Source organism: Sciurus carolinensis, chromosome 12, assembly GCF_902686445.1.
Source record: "Sciurus carolinensis chromosome 12, mSciCar1.2, whole genome shotgun sequence".
Taxonomy (NCBI): domain Eukaryota; kingdom Metazoa; phylum Chordata; class Mammalia; order Rodentia; family Sciuridae; genus Sciurus; species Sciurus carolinensis.
Window position 1 is genome coordinate 20,182,508 of NC_062224.1, and position 16,181 is coordinate 20,198,688.

Below are 16,181 nucleotides of genomic sequence, written 5' to 3' on the forward strand. Positions count from 1 at the left end.
ATAAACATGCTAAGAAATAAGGATGATGATGTCTAGAAACAAGAACAAGTCCTCTTGGTTTTATTTGAACAGAAAATGCACAGCAATTTCTAACATTTGTAGCATACGTATCAAAGTACTTTGAAGAGTCACATGAAGGTGTTTTATTCGAGTAAAACTTTATCAATAACCAATGTGTAACCAGGTACTGGACACAGTGACGTTAGAGTGACAGTGGCAAAGGAAAACATATTCAGTGCTTTAGAGTCGCTTTACTGTCTAGTTAGCAAGAAAGTCATCAAAAACAGATAAGCTGCATAAAACTGGCAATGTTACTAGTGGAAGAGGAACAAAATACAACACTATGCAGGATAGAATTCTAACTCCCTGGAGGCAACCAGGCATGTTTCTCAGATGGGACACAGTGAGAAACATGCCAAAGAACCTAAGTTTCACGAGGATCTGTGTGGAAGGATCTTGAAGACGTGAGGGCAGACGTTGAGAATCATGGGGAGCCCTTTAAAGCTAACAGTGATTCTCCTAAGAGAATCAAGAAATGCTACTGAAGTTCATTAAATATAATGTAGTGCTTAACACATGCTTAGTAATATCTGATCAGTGAAAACTTGAAAGTAAAAAGATTATCAATCCATCCTGGGTTCCTATAAACTCTCGAATCTAAGTCTCTTGCCTTTAGAAGAATAAGCAGATATTCTTGGTAGGAAAATCAGTAATAGCAGTATGTAAAAAATGGCTGGTTCCTCTGCCTTCTTTGTCCTTTCTACATTGTCTGAGAAGAGTTTGGCACACCAAATCTTAATGACCCATTTAGAACTGGGGTCATCCTTTACCTTATGTGTTTAAGGTGAAGACATAATAAAAATTGTGAAAAAGGTTATGGAACAGATTATTATAAATGACTGACTCCTAGTTCCTAGACAATTGCATGGAGGTGATGCACTTGAGCTATTCATCAAGTTAAAAATGTTCCCTGATTTTCATACACATAAGCTTTTTATAAATATAATTTTTTGATTCACTGATTACACTGAAAATCTCTGACTGTAGTGAGAACTAGTTAGGAATGTAAATAAAGTGTTAAATGACTGGCCAAATGGATGTGGTTCAGCAGGTAGGAGATGCTGAGGTCATACCTGCAAAAGGCAGGTGAACAGAGAACCAAGTCCATGGATGATCAGGTGTCCACAGAAGCACAGGTAGAGAGTCAATAGACTTGACCCTGACAGCATTATTTGAGCAACAATGAATTTACTGAACATTCAGAAGACACTACAGATGCTTCATTTGAAGAAAATAATGGAAACCTCTGGAGCTATTTAGCAGATAAAGAGCAACAAGAGGAGATTAAGAAGCCGGGTGATGTTGGCAAAAAGGCACAGTTCAAAGGTTGGATGCTATCTTTTCTTTAAAAAAAAAAAAAAAAACAAAAAAACAACAACTGTATAGTTACTCACTTGCTTATGAAGTCATTGAATTCTGCTGACCACAACTCAGGCTGCCTTAGTTTTGGGGGTGGATTCCTAGAAAAACAAGAATCAAAGTCGGATTGTGTCCACTGGCCAGTCAGTGCAACAGGAGAACACAGTCACACAGACCAATGTATTATGGCACTCACACACTGCCCATCTAACCCCAGAATGCCATCGCTTTCCAATTCAAAGACAGATAATTAGTTTTAATCATTCTTGACATAAAATGACAGGTTCCTTTTTTTTTTTCCCTCTGAAAGCATTTAATATATGACCTAATTTTTCTAACTGCTAATTTTTTTCTTTTAAAGAATTTTCTTGCTTTTACCTGACAGTCCCTTAGGGTAAAAACATCAATACTTAGCAGAATAGAAGCAATGAATTCTGCAGTGAAATCTCCCCTCCCCCACGAGTCCTGCAGACGTCTCGGGGGGTGCACAGAGGTGACCTGAAAGGAGAACCTTCTGAACTAGGGAGGACAGTGCTGCACAGAGGGACACAGCAGAATGGGAGTTGTTCTTTTGTTACTGCATACATTTGAGGAAACAAGTGTTACCAAGCGTAACAAAAGCAAGGAACTGAAAAATATTATTAGTTATAAAGCTCTGAATGTCACTTAAAAGATTTTGTTATTAATTCTTTTTGTTTTTTTCAAGCTGAACAAATCCTTTCTTTTTTGGCACATCCATGAGTACAAAGGAACTCACTCAAAAACGAGGCTGATCTGACTCTGTAATCAAGCAACATTGATCAACCATGATGGCTGAATGACTAAAGTACTGCTTTATGTTAATTCCAACAGTTCTTTGTTTTCATTAGCGGAATGGAAATACTCTGTCTTTGTTCAGCATTACTCCTTAAATAGCTTGTAATGAAATTAATGTACAGTCTGTACAGGCTCATTAAAGAAAAGTGCGGCTACTCGTCTGCCCCAGATCACACCCGGGTTCATTTCCCAACCCTTAGGATGACTGGGAGATTGCTGATTTGCACATTAGAAGAAGTAGTTCTTTTCACCAGCAATCTTGTTTTGTTTCTTGTCCCTCAAACATTTCCTTTTATGAGATTTGTTGGCTTGCTTTGAGAATAATAAAGTCACGATGAGTCTGAAACACTCAGAACTGGGAAACTTTTGGGATCCCTCTTTTTATATGTGTCTACAGTCAATATTCTCAGACTTTCCTTTTGGGATACTGGTAGTAGAAACGATGAGAAATAACTAACATGATGCAGTTTCCATAACCACCTGGCAAACTGCATATTACTGAGCAACCAACAACTATACCAACTATACCAACAACTGTATAACTGTACATCTATATCAACAGTTACCACCCTTCCTCCAAGGCGGCATTATCACCAGGAGTAATAACACTAGGTTAAATACGGTGGTTTCAACCACAATCCAAATGGCTCAGGAAAAATATAGATTCATTTTACATAAAGGATGACAATAAGGTACGTAATACGGATCCCTGTTTTCCTTAAATTTAATAAAATGTCTTGAAGCTGATATGCAGAAGGTTTTCCTCTCTTTTCTGTAATCTTATTTCCCCACTTCCCAAATAAGTAATGTATTTTTACCAACAATGAGAACTGAAATAACATAATATTGAGATTATTATGCACAGGTTGACCTCCACCTAAAGTATTATAATTCAGAACCTATAGACAGGAAATTCAAGGGCAATAAAAAACAAATTTAAATGCTTTGGTGTTATAAGAATTTAATTGCATGTCAAATTTAAAATGGATTCTTTTGGGAGTGAACACAACACATCAGATTTATTCTTTTAGGACTAAACCCTCCTCCCTAGGACTTTGTACATATGATTCTGTGTCTTCAGGTGTGGAGATCACACATTTGTTTAATAATAGTGTAATAACAGACTGTAACATATTATCATACCACTCTGCCCTGGTCCCTTCACCACAGGCTATATTTATGCATTCTATTAGAATTATGGTGTCAGGCAAAATGCTTAACATCTTTAAAAATGACACATTTGTAATTAAGATAAGCAATCTTTTCACAGTCATTTTCTGAAATACCTAGAACTAACCAACAGACATATAAAGCAGTGTTTAAAGATGAGTAAGAGGATAAGCAGTAGATTTGTTCTACACTCTGGAGGAGAGGAGTCTACACAGTAAAGTACTTTCATGGCTCTAAAGAGGGTATTCTTCTATATTATTTTATATTGACATATTTTAAATCCTTATGATTTTATCAATAAATTTTATTTATCACTTCTTCACAATCTTATCTTAAAGTTCTAAACAAAGAGAAGTCTTAGCAAGTAATAACAAACATTTCTAGATTGGTAGGGGAAGCAAATTATTGTTGCACTGACCAGCACCAGGGTGTCTAACTGACTCATGGGGGAAAAGATAAGGAGTGGCAGTGTTGTTTTCTGAGTTCAAATCCTAGCAAAAGAAAGACACACTGATTATCAAGAGAGACTATTTTACTTCAATCAGGGAAATGCAACTATTGAACAAAGATAGTCTTGGTAGAAGCAGAATAATATTCCAGGTCACTCTGCTCCCAATTTGCTGAAGAGGTCTGAATATTTCCATGATGAGCATGAGAAGCCAGTGACTGGAGGAAGATTAACAGGCTGCAGATATTGGACCTAATGCTAACTGTCTGACCTTGGTATTTTGAAGAGTGCTCTCATGGGATGCAGCTCGGCTAGCGGAGGATCGCCATCACCCAGCTCAATGGCAGTTATACCCAAGGACCAAGTGTCACATCTGGCATCGTAAGTGGTATCTAATTGCTGTTCACATGCAATCACCTAGGAGAAAACAACAGGGAAGTGAAGTGTGTGACTTTACCAAGCATGCACCCAAATACTTAGAACAAAGTTTAAGTGCTTAAAGTGATGAAGACTGATAGCTACAAGTAAAGAAGTAATTTCAGGACTGAGGATATAGCTCAGTTGGTAGAGTGCTTACCTTGCAAGCTTAAGGTCCTGGGTTCAATCCCCAGCACCGCAAAAAAAAAAAAAAAAAAAAAAAGAAGTAATTTCATAGAAGAATAAGCCTCAACTTATTATGTAATTGTATCTTTATTCTGAGAACAGGGAATACCTTAGCAGGTTTGCAAATCTAAGAGATGAAGCCTATTAAAAGGAATATTGTTGAAAATATAAAACAAGAGTGGAAAGAAACAGTGTCCCAAAAGCAATGTTAAAGGATCAACTACAGAGCTAAAGATTGTGCAGTGACTGCCACTCAATATACATTTGATGACAGAATGAAGACATTCACCTGGGCAGAGATAAAGTACACATCTTTGAAGAATTAAAAGTGAAAGAAGTAAAGAAAATAAACTTGAGGACCGTCTAGCTGGATGACCCTGATCCTTACTGGCAAGTAGAAGGCAACAGTATCCAAGGGAGGAATAAGTTTGGAGGAATGCAGAAAGGTTTAATCCATTAATATAAAAAAGTGTACTGAATAAATATAAACATCAATAAAGATTTACCAGCAGCTTATCTGGGCTAACATTAAATTGTTGAACTGCAACCAGGCTTAAAAACATGCCACTCACCAAAGGATACAATTGAGAGACAAGAAAAATGGGATTTTTTTTTCAATATTATAAGTATTGTTGTATAGAAAAATCATTCATTAACTACGTCACAGTTCATTTCTAAATGTGTAACTACAAATACAGATGGTCTATAAATGACATTTGTTAACATTAGTGACCACAAAAAGGAAATCACCTTTACATTTCTAAAAAACATTTTTTTACACTTAAATGTTTTTTTACATTTTTGTAGATGCCAATCCACCAGAAAAATAAAAAATGGTTTTGGATAATGGCAGATAAGAATTATATCATTTAAAGGGGCTGGGGATATAGCTCAGTTGGAAGAGTGCTTGCCTAGCATGAAAAAGGCCCTGGGTTCAATCCCCAGCACCACCAAAAAAATAAAAAATAAGAAAGAATTACATCATTTAACTACAGTACTCTAAACTGATATGTAAAGTGAAAGAAATCAAAGGCCCGGTCTGGAGCATCCCCCATCTTTCTGGCTCCACCGAACATCACGTGCGACACATTTAACAACCTCCTGTGCCGGCAGGCTGGGTTCGAGTTGGTACCCCGTGCACACTTCACTCAGGAAGGGCGACTCCCTCATGAATAAGCTTTTCTTCACAACCGACACTACTAGCAATGGCCAGAAACCATCTAAATATGAACATATTAGCATGATCTGAAAATAAAAGGAAGATAACGGTGAGTACAAAGTGTAAAACAGCAAGCAGTTCTTGAGAGGAGGCAAAAGATGGGGGAGAGGAAGAGACGGACAGAGTTCAGTCATGTTCAGGCTCTGGGTTGGGTGGCACGTTCATGGGCAAATAAACGAGAAGGCTACAAACTGAGCCACTCCTGGGCACCTGAAGGCCAATAATAAATACAGGCACAATTTATTTGTAAAATATATATTACATGTAACAAAAATATGTTACTTGTAAATATGTATTTATGCAATTAAATGTCATATAAATACATAAAATGTATAATTAAAATATATAAATATATACTATATGAAATATATTTTATATATAGTATATATATGTGTGTGTATATATATATACACATATGTATACATATATATACATATATATATATATATATACACACACACACACACACAAAGAGAGAGAGAGAGTCAATATTGTTCCCAACTTAGTCAGTATAATAGGGACATCATCTTATATAAGGCTTCTCAATCTTTCCTACCAAAGTATTTTTATTATTGCACAAAAGTGAACTGCTAAAACTCAGAGAGGATGGCCTGAAGCACCAGGAGAAAGGGTAACAAACAGTTCCAAATTTTACATTAAAAAGTCATGTGGCAGCTGGGCATGGTGGCACACGCCTGTAATCCCAGCTGCTCGGTATGCTGAGGCAGGAGGATCAAGAGTTCAGTCAGCCTCAGCAACAGTGAGGCACTAAGCAAATCAGTGAGACCCTGTCTCTAAATAAAATACAAAATAGGGCTGGGGATGTGACTCAGTAATTGAGTACCCCTGAGTTCAATCCTTGGTACCCGTCCCCCAAAAATTCATGTGGCAAATATTCGTAGCTGTATTATTCCCAAGAATCCAAATGTGGAAACAACTCAAATGTTCCTCAATTGATGAATAGATACTCATAATGGTATGTACATATCGTGGAATATTATTCAGTCATAAAAAGGAATACTAATAAATGCTATAATATGGATGGACCTTAAAAATATTAAACCAAATGAAAGAAGCCAGGCAAAGGGCTACATATTGTATGATTCATTTAAATGAAATGCTTTTAATAGGCAAATCCATGTAGCCAAAAGTAGATTAATGTTTGTCTAAGGTGAGGGAAGTTTGAGAGGAGAAGAGAAATTAACAATACAGGGGGAACAAAATGTTCTACACTTACATGGTGGTGATGACTGCCAAACCTGTTAACATACACTAAAACTGTAGCATTGTATGTGGGAAGTGGGTGAATTGTCTAGTCCGAGCATTATGGTTCTTTAAAGCCATTACAAATTTTAAAATACACTCACATGCTATTTCCATTCTTCTTTCTTTGCCTTAGCATAAAAATGTTTTTGATGATACCAATTTTTTTGCTAGTGAAGCTGTTCCTTCAGGATAATGCATTCTTCTGTGGCTTTAGAAATGTGGTCTAGGAACAAGTCCTCATAGGTTCAGGTGGACTCATGTCCTAGTTTGCCTGGGACACCCTGGTTTGTGCTTGTTGTTCTGGAATCCTTACCAATACCACCCCTTGAACTCTCCAAAGTATCCCAATTCATACAAAATGTTGTATGGTCACCTACCATAATAGGCATTGCCCTTGGTCCTTTGTCCTGGCACATCTATATTCCAGTTTGGAAAGGATAGTTTTATGTAACCAAATACTACCTTTGAAGCAGACTTTTTAAAAAATGCCAAATCAAATGATCAAGAATACAAACAAAAAAAACTGGTGAGGTTGTGGAAAGAAACACTTGTGGGCTGGGGAGATAGCTCAGTTGGTAGAGTGCTTGCCTTACAAGCACAAAGCCCTGGGTTCGATCCCCAGCACCACACACACACAAAAAAAGAAACACTTGTACATTATTAGTGGGACTGCAGACTAGTACAAAAACTCTGGAAAGCAGTAGAGATTCCTAAAAAAAAACTAGGGATGAAAACATCATATGACCCAGCTATCCCACTCCTTGGTATTTTCCTGGAGGATTCCTGAAACTACTAGAGCAATACATCCACCTCAATGTTTATAGCAACACAATTCATAATAGTTACATTATGGACTCAACCCAGGTGAATTGATTAAGAAATTGTGACACACACACACACACACACACACACACACAATGGAGTTCTACTCAGCCATAAAAAAGAATGAAGTTATGGCATTTTTGCCAGTAAATGAATGGAAATGGAGAATATCATGCTCAGTGAAATAAGCCAAACTCAGAAACTCAAAGGTTGATTGTTTTCTCTCGTATGTGGAAGCTAGAGTAAAATAAAGGAAAGGGGAGGGGGAAGGATAGGATAATATAAAGAACCAATCAAATATCAATTAATAGACAAGAGAAAGTTAAGTAGAGGAAAGAGAATGGGAGAGGGGAGGGCAGACGGAGGGAAAAGCCGGGATCGTGAGCTGAAATCGATTTCCATGCATGTATGAGTTTGTCAGGATGAACCCAACTGAATAACTGGAAAGATCTAATCTTTAAAAAATTAGAAATCAAGGATTTTACTTTTCAACTGAAAATTGATTTCAACAAGCTTGCCTCTGAGGCCCTAAAAACACTAAAATACTTCTATGTCGTTTAAGGTCAAAATGTTTATTATTTAATAACATAAATATTACCTTTTTTCATTAATAAGATAGAAGTGGTATATATAGGGCTTCTTGAAACTGGTTATTCAAAATACATTCTTCAAGATTAAAAAGTACTCACAGAGAGATGAATATAATATGCACAAAATCCCAAGCACATATCTATATGACAGCTTGGAAGAACATCCGTGTGCCTTTTTTCTTCTCTGTAATAACCATTAATTTGTTGAAGAGGAAAGAAAGACCTATTTGCAGTTATCGTAAGATTATTAATAATAAATAATAACATCAAAATGACTGTTTAGTCATTACATATTAAGGACTGCTGTTATTAAAAGGCAAACTTAAATATATGATAATGACTTTGTGACTATAAATTATCATAAAACATATAGCTAGTGTATTAATCATAACTATCATAAGCTGCATTATTCATATTAATTATTAATATATGCTAACAAGATGAAACACTTGGTAGAAAACGACATTTTTATTGACTTCTCATTGTTTTCAATTTTCCACAAGTATTTAAAACACTAGTGATATACCAGAGAAAACGCTAAGGAAACTCTCATTTGAGATTCTCATTCAAGTCTGTTTTTGCTAATGACTACTTTCTCTGTTCAGATTTAGTCTCTGTTAAGTTTTTAAATCCATTGGACATTCATAAAGTTTCTTAAAATAATGAGTTCTCTCTCCAAACTTTATATCAAGCTTACGTTTTCACTTTTTATAAGAAATAATTGAATTAGTATTCAAATAGAAAGATTATGCCAGGATTCAATGGCCAAACAAATTTAATGAGAAGCTTTTGCAATATTAATATAGTATGTGAATTGCTTCTCCTCCCTTCACTCTCTAGAAAATCATAGATAAATAGCAGAGCTTTTCCCAATGGTTGCAGAGAGTTTTTAAAATTAAGTGTTCTTTTTTGATACACATAGTGAAAAAGACAGAAGGTACTAAATAGTGGCTGCAGAGGGAGGATGTGACTAGACACTTTTCCCCTCAACTATATTAGCAGTTTATCTACAATTTCCCTAATGTAATGACCAAAAGAATCTACTAAAGCTGACCCCAAGCCAGGGACCAGCATGGACACTTGATACATAGGTTGATGGACCTGAATCTAACAAAGTCAAGGGTTCTCATAATATTTCCAATTTAAACACAAAACATAAGTATCTATAACAAATATACACTATACAAAGAAGTAAATTAATGAAAAATTAAAAATGCAAGTAGTTTCTCACTACCTCATTCGGTCAACCCATTCATTCCGCTTCTCATTTGTTTGTGCATTCATTCACAACTGGGCAACTCTAGCATAACTCCTCATACATGCAAAAATTCCACGTTAAAATAACACATAGGACACTTTCTTCTGGTGTATTCCAAAATACTTTGGAGATAAATTACACACAGAAAAAAAAAGACTGTCTTTCCCAAAACTCTATCTGACCTCAGGAGCCATCCAAAATGGTGTTCCCACGGATGTGTTCCGACGGTGCCGGGTGCTGGTGAGCTGTGCAGACACACCTAGAAAAAAGATGAGAGATTAATTCTTGCATTAATTAACCTTGTAAAGTGATTCTGATTGCTATAAATTTCCTTACACATGAATATTGAAATTTTGTTCCCTCAAAGCTGCCACTGGACTTGAACTCACTTTAAAGGAGACTAAATCAGAATTTCTGCAAAACCAAAATACAGAGTAGTTACCTTATTTCCCATTTCCATATCTAAATCCTACCCCAGGTTCCATTACAAGTCTTATTCCCCCATGCTGGCTTCTAATCTGCTTCTGATCATACTAATCTCTATTTCCTCTGATGTTCTACATTTCTAAACTATTTGAACTGTAATTATATATTTTGGCATGTAATTTTTTTTTTTTCAAATGGTGTTTTTCTCCCTTCGTCTCTCCACTAACAAATCTGGGGAATTTAAAAATGTTTTATATGATGTTATACACATAGTAGTGAAGCTGTAAGTGTGCATAAAATAATTTTCCATCTATCAACCTTGGACAAATTATATGTGATCTCACTGAAAGTTTTGAATTAAACCTATCTAATATTTAAACCAACATCAGTAATAGAAATCAGTCATTTTAAATTTAAATTTATTCTAAACTGATATATATATAATCATAAAAATTATACATATTTACGAGGTATCATGTGATGCTTCAATACATTTATACATTGTGCAATGTTCAAATAAGATTAATCATATCTAATATCTATCTCTTCAAATGTTTATGATTTCTTTATGGTGAAAATATTCAAATAATTTCATCTAGCTTTTGGAAATATACAGTACATTATCTACAGTCAATCTACCATGCAGTAGCACACCAGAACTTCTTATTCCACTAAAATTGTTTCTGTGGGGTTTTTTGTGTTTTGTTTTTACTTTTGAAAGGTTCCGAACTGAAGGGCCACCTAGTCAGACATAATCACTACTGATTTTCAAGAGTCTTTGGAAAAAGGTCTCTCCTCTCAATTTTCATTCTCCTTTTCCTCCTGCTCTGGATTTGATTGGATAGGACCAAATCATGAACGGTCACTTTCTGATTTCTTTGCTTTGCCAAGTACCTCACACGTGTCCCTTAGTTTTAGGCTCTTGCTGCTTATCTGACATGCCAAGTAGAGAAAGATACTAATCCAGAGTTAGAATGGGGTCATATTTGATTCCCCCAGGGTGGCATTTGACTTTCACCATGAAATTTAAAGGCCAGTTTTGGCCAAATGGGTATTTCAATGGTGGAATACTTGAACAGACATGTGGGTGGTGTGTTTTGGTTCCACATTAGAAGTATCTCTTAATGACCTTCGCCTTCCATGCATAAGTCCTGTCCTAATTGATAAGCTTCAAAAATACAATGAATTTTTAAAAATTTCATTAAAGATGAAACACCTTTGCTGTATCATTTTTCAAATTTGAATGGAATCACCATTTGACCCAGGTATCCCATTTCTCGACATATATCCAAAGGACTTAAAATCAGCATACTACAATGATGTGGCCCCATCAATATTTATAGAAGTTCAATTCACAATAGGTAAGTTACAGAACCAAGTTAGGTGCCCTTGAACAGATGAAAGATAAAGAAAACGTGGTACATATACACAATGGAATATACTGAGTCTATAAGAAGAATGAAATTATGGCATTTGCTAAGTGAAATAAGCCAATCCCCCCAAACCAAAGGCTGAATGTTCTCTCTGATGTGCAGATGCTAACTCACCATAAGCAGGGAGGGCGATGGAGGGAAGAATAGAAGTTCACTGAATTAGACAAATGGGAATAAACGGAAGCAGGGGATGGGAATAGGAAAGTCAGTAGAATGAATTGGACATAACTTTCCTATGTTCATATATGAATATATGACCAATGTAATTCCATATCATGTACAACTGCAAGAATGGGAACTTATATTCCATGTATGAATGATATGTCAAAATACATTCTACAGTCATACATAACTAAAAAGAACAAATAAAATAATTTTTAAAAAGTGATTATCTCAATCAATTCTTGAAGTTTCTCCCATAAACACTTTATAACAGTATCTGAAGAAAGAATATCAGCACTTATTATCACTCTTCTCCAAAATGCCATCCAGGCATTTTGTATTTCAGAAAAATTAAATTTTAATCTCAACCTTTATTCCCCCTATGAACTAAAGGCCGAAATGATTAAATGTGGACTTTATGAGGGTATCAAAGTATAATAATTCATTGACATAGAGCAGGAAAGAAAAAATTAATGTAAAATTGCTTCTGAACATTCTAAACTTTATTCTAAGGGTTTTCAGTTATTTCTGAAAAAATTTTTCAATTATATTTGACCCCTGAAGATGCTAAGTGGAAAAAAAACTCACAACCTATAGTTTTTTTTTTTTTTTCTCTCTCTCTCTTTTTCTGGATATGAAGATTACATCACTAGAATTGGCATTTTAGAGCCAGTAAAGGTGTCCTAGTGTTGGGATTTATAGACATGGATGGTTGGGAAGGAACTTCCTCCATACATCACAGGAAATATGCAAGGAAGGATGCAATAAACAATTTTTCGGGTGTGGCGTGTAACTAAAGGTAGACTGTCAGCTGTTTCTTGGAAATGTAAATCTTGAGAGGAGATACTCAGGGGAAAGTAAGTAGAGCTGAGTGGACCAAAGCAAGTCCTTGGGATATGTAGGGTGGGTCTGTCCACTCCCGAGGTCCCACACTGCTGCAGCTCTGGCCTTAGCAGCCGGATCACCTGCTTCTCTCTTGATTTTGTGAGTCAAACAGTGCCTTTGCAGTATCCCTGTTGGTCAGAGGTAGTTTCTGCCATTAAAACCAAGCAACCCTGAATACAAAGCTCCAGAGATTTTATAACTAAGATTGTAAATTAACAAGGGCAATAGTCAGTCATGAGTTAATAAAGCCCATGAGTCATTAGGTTTTATGTTTATATGAGATTGTAGTAAATTTGTATATTTATATTACTATGAGATAAAAAATTTTTCTAAGGCCAGGCATGGTGGTGTACACCTGCAAACCCAGCAGCTCAGGAGGCTGATGCAGGAGGATCAAAAGTTCAAAGCCAGCCTCGGCAGCTTAGTGAGGCCGTAAGAAATTCGGCGAGACGCTAACTCAAAATAGAAAATAAAAAGAAATTGGGGATGTAGTTCAGAGGTTAAGCACCCCTGAGTTCAATTCCAGGTATCAAAAATAAATAAATTAATTAATTAAATAAAAAATCTAAGGAAAACATTTGTCCTCCAAGATCTTGAGTCATGCAACCCAAATAATAAGAAAAGTTCAAGCAAGTATACTGTAAGCAGATTGTGATGGGCTGACAGATCTGGTTCCATGAGAATGTTATAGGCCAGACTATAAAGGAAATAACTAAACAGACTCCATTTTGTTCTGAGACTCCATGTTATGTAGGAAATAAGCTTCTCCCATGGGAACACCCACCCCATCCTCAGTTACTTAGCGTGACATGTTTAGCAATACAAAATGACAGTTCTTATGTAATGAAAAATTGCTCTCTTTTGATTTCTATTGCTCTTAACCAATGTACCATGTAAACGGTAATTGTGTGGATGTTAGTAACCATTCTTTAGTTTGTACCTAGGTAAGGGTCATTTTGACCCACTTCCCCCTCTGTTGATGATCATGATGTTAGTTTGTAATTTTGAATCATAGCAACAGACACTTATGATGGATGTGATTTTTGGTATAAGAACCCCTGCAACCCTGTGGTCGGGGCTGTTCTCCCAATAACCATTTTTTTGGGGCATTGTGTGAGACAGTCAGCTGGCCGGCTTAATAAAGACTCTCAAATTTGGACTTCTCAGTGGTGATCGGTCTGTTCTTAAGTTGCGCCCCATAACACAGATGTAGAGACAGATTCTTCTCTATATGCTTACTAACATATTAACATATACATTCATAAAAGTATTAATGATAATTTTTAAAGATTCAGTTAAAATAACAATCTGATAGTGTAACTATTTCTTCCAGAACTCCAGTAATGTTTTATACTCAGGCTGGTGTTGATGTCCCTTGAAGGACCACTGGCCTAAGAAGTGCTGGGGGCATGGATGACAGCACCCTTTTCATTTCACGTATCATTTGGTGTAAAACATGATTCCTGTAGCAGTAAATAGAAAGATAAAAGGAAAGATTGATCCCAGAATATGAATAAGAAAAACAAAATGAATAATCACTTAACAAATTAAGTGAGAAATGACATTAGGTAGAGTAAGAACTGTTGAGATTAGATGATTATCACATTAAAAGCGGGACACACACACCCCACTCTGTAAGGGTGCGTGTAATGGTTAATTTGAATTGTCAACTTGATTGGATTAAGAGATGCCGATGAGGGATGGGGAGATAGCTCAGTTGGTAGAGTGCTTGCCTTGCAAGCACAAGGTCCTGGGTTCGATCCCCAGTACCGCAAAAAAAAAAAAAAAAAAAAAAAAAAAAAAGAGAGATGCCAATGATTAAGAGGCTGCTGGGTGTGTCAATGAGGGCATGCCTAGGAATGATTGGCATGTGGATAGTGAACTGAAGTGGAGACTCTCCTTGAATGTGTCCAACACGGCCCAATAGGATGGAATAAAAGTTGGAAGAACAGGAAGCAGATGCAGATGCAAGCTCAGCTCTTCTTGAATGAGTTCTTGATTGTTGTTTCTTGATTGCTGTGTCTGAAGGTATGAGAATCTCCCTTCTTTACTCTTCCAAAGCGAACTCTGCCAGTGATTCTCCAGGTAGTTTCCAGAAGCCTTGGTCCACTGCTTGGACTGTGCAGCTGCCAGTTCTTCCAGCTATTCAACTTCAGACATTGTGAACTGTCCAGCTTCTGGTTGTGTAAGCCAATCTAATAAATCCCCTTTCTATATGCATACTTCCTGTTGATTCTGTTCCTCTAGAGAACCCTAATACAGTGACAGAGGAAGGTATTTACTAAATTCCATATTTTCTAAGTTCCTCTATAATGCATATGAAACCTCAAGATCACTTTGCCAACATAAATAGATTCAAAGTAAAAAGCAACTTGATGGTCATAAGGTCTGACTTGTTCATTTTCAGGTTAAAAATTAAGCTGAGAGAAAAGTCACTTTCTTGAGGACAAACAGCATTTTTGCTTAGCATAAATTCCCACAGGAAAAATAGCAAAGAAGATGGAAAAATGCAAAACTCTACTAAAAATGATTGACATAAATTACTTTAAAACACCACAGGGATCCAAATATGAGTTCAGTTGCCTCAGGAAGTAAAAAAGATTAGGAAAATCATTTTGTCCAGAGAGTAACTAATGGAATAAGTCACCCAAGTAAATAGTTACATAATCATCTCAAGAGAGAAGATGCTGAATGGTGGAAAATTCCAGGCACAAAGTTGGGATAGTGAAAGGATATGGAAAGGAACAGGAAGCCAAAAAGAGATCAGGGCTGAAGAGCGAGCAGGCCAGAAGGGAGGGCAATAATCCGTTAAAAGCCAAAGCCACAGGGACATTACAGAGGTTTATGTTAATCATTCTTTAGTCTTTTGCTTTGCTCAGGAATTTTCTTGCCATTTTAGGCCCGTCTAACAAACCTTCCTGGGCTGTTGGGTGGCTATATGGCAACCCTGTTCCTTACTGCTTAAGTGCTACTTCTAGGGCAGGCTTTATACTTGCACTCAAGAAGTATCTCAGGGTCTTAGGGAGACAGCAGAAATACCAAACACGTGGTTTCTAACCTTAGGGAACCCGATTCACACAGCAAAACCATTAAAAACAAAACACTACAGGCATAAGAATTTAATTTATAAAGTAATAAAGTAATAAATTTGGTCAACATAAAAAAATTATGACATCATTTAATATTGTCATTTTGTTGCTAAGGTTAAGATAGTATGATGGTTAATTGTATATATCCACTTGGCAGGACCACAATACACAGTTATTTGGTCAAATATTACTCTGGATATTTCTGTGAAGGTGCTTTTTGGACCAGAATAACAATGAACTTAGTGGATTTTAAGTAAAACAAAGTACTGTCCATAAGGTAGATGGACAATCTACCTTATCCAATCAGTTGAAGACCTTAACAGAACAAAGATGGATGTCTCCTGGCAATAAGGAATACCACCCCTGGAAAGTTGCCTTTGGATCCAAACTACAATACCTCCACACAGCCTATGCTGCAGATTTTGAACTAACCCAGGCTCCACTATTGTGAGCCAATTTCTTAGACTAAATCTCTCTCTCCGCACAAACACACATGCATGCACACATATATGAACACATACATATATTTTACATTCACAGGCACACACATACATTCACATTTTCACACACACACA

The 16,181-nt window shown here is 36.4% G+C and overlaps 1 protein-coding gene across 1 annotated transcript in view; it reads right to left on the reverse strand.

The window, feature by feature from the left end:
* Window positions 1-16,181, reverse strand: part of Myo3a (myosin IIIA) — a 240,776-nt gene that overhangs the window by 143,718 nt on the left and 80,877 nt on the right. Inside the window, exons 7-9 of the mRNA XM_047521156.1 lie at window positions 9,794-9,870; window positions 4,125-4,270; window positions 1,455-1,520 (exon numbers count right to left, since the gene is read on the reverse strand). Coding sequence (XP_047377112.1) covers window positions 1,455-1,520; window positions 4,125-4,270; window positions 9,794-9,870 — 289 coding nt within the window. The remainder of the gene's footprint in view (window positions 1-1,454; window positions 1,521-4,124; window positions 4,271-9,793; window positions 9,871-16,181) is intronic.